This window comes from Cyprinodon variegatus, unplaced genomic scaffold (genome assembly GCF_000732505.1).
Source record: "Cyprinodon variegatus isolate N-32 unplaced genomic scaffold, C_variegatus-1.0 Scaffold597, whole genome shotgun sequence".
Taxonomy (NCBI): Eukaryota; Metazoa; Chordata; class Actinopteri; order Cyprinodontiformes; family Cyprinodontidae; genus Cyprinodon; species Cyprinodon variegatus.
In genome coordinates this window covers 76,185-80,628 of record NW_015151050.1, presented here as the reverse complement: position 1 = coordinate 80,628, position 4,444 = coordinate 76,185, and the positions used below count along the sequence as shown (strand labels likewise).

The 4,444-nt window shown below is 39.6% G+C and overlaps 1 protein-coding gene across 3 annotated transcripts in view; it reads left to right on the top strand.

Annotated features, from left to right (window-relative positions):
* Nucleotides 1-155: 155 nt before the first annotated feature.
* The window catches only part of LOC107096088 (probable palmitoyltransferase ZDHHC20), a 12,903-nt gene continuing 8,614 nt past the window's right edge, over nucleotides 156-4,444 (top strand). For all 3 annotated transcript variants that reach the window (XM_015392588.1, XM_015392585.1, XM_015392586.1), the window contains exons 1-7: nucleotides 156-298; nucleotides 2,189-2,215; nucleotides 2,532-2,626; nucleotides 2,731-2,851; nucleotides 2,933-3,002; nucleotides 3,090-3,122; nucleotides 4,064-4,184. In XM_015392588.1, coding sequence (XP_015248074.1) covers nucleotides 181-298; nucleotides 2,189-2,215; nucleotides 2,532-2,626; nucleotides 2,731-2,851; nucleotides 2,933-3,002; nucleotides 3,090-3,122; nucleotides 4,064-4,184 — 585 coding nt within the window. In that variant the 5' untranslated portion in view covers nucleotides 156-180. The remainder of the gene's footprint in view (nucleotides 299-2,188; nucleotides 2,216-2,531; nucleotides 2,627-2,730; nucleotides 2,852-2,932; nucleotides 3,003-3,089; nucleotides 3,123-4,063; nucleotides 4,185-4,444) is intronic.

Genomic DNA, 4,444 nt, shown 5'->3' with positions numbered 1-4,444 from the left:
AAAAAAAAACTTTAAAAAAAATCTTATTTAAATTTTATTCTAAATAACTTTTTTTACTTAAACCTAACCGTTTTTTACTTTTATTTATTTTATTTAAACCTAACCTCCTTCTGCGCGGGTACGTACAGTGACGTCATCACGGCCAACACTCCCTGTTCCCCCAGTAGCAGAGGGAGAAAGATGGCGCCCACACACGTACTGAGATGCTGTCAACGGGGTTTAGCCTGGATCCCTGTGATTTTTATCGCCCTTGTCGTCTGTTGGTCCTACTACGCTTTCGTGGTGGAGCTTTGTGTGTGTAAGTGTGCGCCTCGCTGCTTCCCGTCGCGTCTTTAAAGGCTTCAGACAGACATGTTTTCATTGTTGTGTCCACTCAAACACCCAGCTGCTGTTGCTGCTGCTGTGGCTGCCATCAGGAAGTGAATGGACTGCAGCTCAACAATGGTGCTGCCAGCCAACCCGGCCGGCCGTTTGCTGACATTTAGTCGATTTGAGCTCATTTTGTTTTGTTACTTTTTTCCGCTGGAATGTGTTTTCCCTGAAGAATAAGCCTGACTCAGCTGCTTGTCTTGTATTTCTGGTTTTCTCTTCAATTTTAACAGACAGTTAAACCAACATTTTTCCATGCCGGCCGGCACCTTAACAGTCAGCATAAAGCCTGGAAAATATTTGCTTTGAGTTATGATGCATTTTAATTATAGTTTTGGTTTAAATAATGTTTGCTCAAGGCTCACTTGTTGGTTTATTTTAACTTACATGGTTAAAATGCTGTATAAGCAGATTTTTATTAAAAATATTTGAAGTATATTTTTAAAAAGCCAGCCTGAAGCTCTGATCCTATCTGTAATTTTACCGTATTACACAAAGAGGCAGTATATTTCCATTTGATCCTCGCCCTCCAGCAAAGAGATTCAGCCAATTTTAACTTGATTTGCTGTTTTTGATGATCATCAGGTCAAAAGCTGAAAAGCCTTGTTGTCTTTCTGCCATTAATCAGATCTGAGCCATTTAAATGTTAATTTCTTGAATTGTTTAATACAATGCAGTGCTCTTTTTGATGTTTTTTTTTAAGTGTGATAAGGGTAATAACCTTTGATATATCAATCTCAGAGTGAAAAATGAAAAAAAAAATCACTTTAAACAAAATTAATGGAAAAACTAAGTGGATCAGGACTTTGACAACAATAATTATATTTTAAAAAAAATCTGTGGTTGGACATTCAGTAATAAAACAGATTTTTTTTTTCTTAAAGGCATATTAATACACATCTGGTTTTCCAGCTGTGTATTTTCCACGTGATTTCCTCACTTTCCATGTTACATGACATCTTCGTGTATAGGTACAAACTGCAGCATCGAGATTCCTTTTTAGAGTCTTTAGTTATATCTTTTTTTTTTTAATCTGTTGAACATGTTTTTATCCTCTCAGCATTGAGAGAATAAAAAAAAAACTTCACATATTGGGGGAAATGTCGCTTTGCATTTAAGTATAAAATTGAAAGCAATCATTGAATTGCTTACAAATCTGTCTGGACTTGAAGTTTTCTAGAATTGAACTGCTGTGATATGAATAAATTGGAGCAGGTGATTTGTGTGGTGAAGAAGAATGCATGGAAACGTATTGGTTTGCCAGCTTTGAAATTGGTCAAACTGCCTCACCAAGGTTCACAAACACCTTTTTGACCAGAGCTCCCTGTTTCATATGTTTGCTGCGTCGCATATATGCCTTCAACTTACCGACTTCCTGGGAGGCTCTCAGAGTAATGCTCTTCTTGCCCAGTTTGTCAGTTTATGTAAGCAGACATGCCGTACTCCTGCCAAGCTTTTGCACGGTGGACTGAAAAGTGCTTTAATAAACTCAGCTTCAGACGTATCCATAACTCTCTGACCTGTCTGATGCGTCATTCGGTCTGAATCAGGTTTTATTTAGCAGTTTCAGACTGCGCTGAGCACGGATTCTCAAAAGATTTCTGAATATGTTTAAAAAATCTTTTTATCTGCTACTCTGTAATGAATACCACTTAGCGTTAAGTCAGCTAAAATCCCTAATAATGCTGAGAATTTAGAGTTTTTTTAGATTTGACAGAATGTAAAAATGGTCTAAGAGCCATTATTTTTTCCTGTTCTAATGTTTTAAGATCAATAAACGTAACAATGGATTTTAACATTTTCTCTTTATCTCTTGCAGTCACCATTAGGAATATAGGAGAGCAGGGTAAGTTTTGCAAAACATAAACAATGTGCTGAAGTTGTTGTGAATGGAATTTTACTGAACACAGGTCAGCTCTGTGCCAGCTCTCCTCGCTGGCACAGAAACTCTGCGCCTATTAAAGTTTGCTCGCTTGTAGCCTTGAAGCTCCTCCTTAATCAGCATTACCTTTTTGCAGTCCACTCCCATTAATTATATAGCTGTGTGGTTCCCTCCTCAGGCCTGTGGTCTGAGTGGCAGCAGTTCTGTCCTGTCTGTTCACTTACTGGATGGTTTGTGTTATTCTCCCCCCTGATCCGTTCTCCCCTCCTTCCATCTCCAGTTATCTACCTGATCTTCTTCCACCTCTCTTTCGTCATGTTTGTGTGGTCTTATTGGAAGACCATCTTCACCAAGCCTGCCAACCCTTCCAAAGAGGTACAGGACCCCAAAGCACACCCCCATCTCCGTCTGCATGCCTCTGCTCTCCTTTTGTGATCAGATTAGTTCATTCAGGAAGGAGCTTGTCTTTTTCCTTCCAGTTTTGCCTGCCGAAAGCCGAGAAAGAGCGCTACGAGAGGGAGGAGAGGCCAGAGTCCCAACAGGAAATCTTATGGAGGGTTGCCTCCAACCTTCCTCTTTACACCCGCACAGGTGCTGGAGGTAAGACCCCCCTCTAATTTGGTAAAAGAGAATCAGCTTTTGTTTCATTTGGACTTAAAGATTGTGCTAATGTCGTCGCAGCAATCCGCTACTGTGACCGCTGTCAAGTCATCAAGCCGGACCGGTGCCATCACTGCTCTGCTTGCGACATGTAAGACCATTACATGACTATCATCTATGAGTTTCTCTTTTCTTTTTTGGTGTATTTAAGTGTATTTTTATCACTTTTCTTTTGCAGGTGTGTGCTGAAGATGGACCACCACTGTCCTTGGTAACTCCCATCTTCATAAAGCACATAAAGCAGCGCATGAATGTGAAGTAAAAGAAAATAGGGACATAGCTTGTGCTGTGCCAGCAATTAATTAGGAAAGCAAGCTAAGCAATAAAAAACAAAAATGTGATTAGATTAAAACAGAACCAGGAGTCATCATTGATCAATGTCGTATTCACCTGCTCATAAAGTTGGCAGCCGGTCTTTTACATTTTCCAAGACTAATTTTTTTGGTGTTTGTAATGGGATAAACTTTGTTCCACCCTCTAAACACTTGGAGTAAAGTGTGTTTGAATTGCATTTTCCAGCTGAAAACATTCAGCCATTTATTAGATGCTTTTTTAAAAATGTTTATTTCCATCTCTGCTTTGCCTTCGTAATGTAATATCCCAGCATTGTTGCTGGAGAGAAAGATGCTGCTGCTTCTGAGGTGGGGTGGGGGTGTTACTTGAAGACAAACGATGATCACTGATTGGTCAGTATCTGATAAGAATCTTAGATTGATTGACAGGTGGCGTCACGTCATTTGCATTATGAGATATTTGTACCAGCTGTTATATTTTTGCGCTGCCACTTTTCTAGGATTATGTTTCTAAATTTTTGTAAACAATGTATATATTCATTAAGTTTACATTTTTATTACAATTTTTGTTGGTGTATCTCAATATGTAGGCAAATGAATTAAAGCGTTATGCCTGAAATGTCATGAAATCTGCACTTTCAGCTAACTACTGGAAAACTTTGACCCAGGCCAAAAAGAAAGGATCTCATTTGCTAATCAATGTGCAACTGATTGTTGCAGATTAAATGTTTCTCTCCACTATCACTAGAGGAATATTTTTAAGTCTTATTCTGCGTAATTTTGTTGCTTGCTGACACAACGCAGTCAGTTCTGTGTTGTAAGTTTGAATTTCCTCTTAGGACTTTGTGTTTGTGTGCAGGGTGAACAACTGCGTTGGCTTCTCTAACTACAAGTTCTTCATCCTCTTCCTGGCCTACTCACTGGTATACTGTTTGTTCATCGCTGCCACGGTTCTGCAGTACTTCATAAAGTTCTGGACTGTGAGTACTTGATGCTCTGTGTGTGTGTGAATTCTGATCCAGATGAGTGTTTCTTTAGATCAGGCATCCTCAAAATCGATCCTCAAGGGCCGCTGTCCTGCAGGTTTTAGAGGTTTTCCAGCTCCAGCACTGCTGATTTACATTGATAGTTGATTAACAGGCTTTTGCTGAACTGCAGTCATCAGAATCAGGTGTGCTAAAGCAGAGAAACCTCTAAAACCTGCAGGACAGCGGCCCTTGAGGATCGATTTTGAGGATGC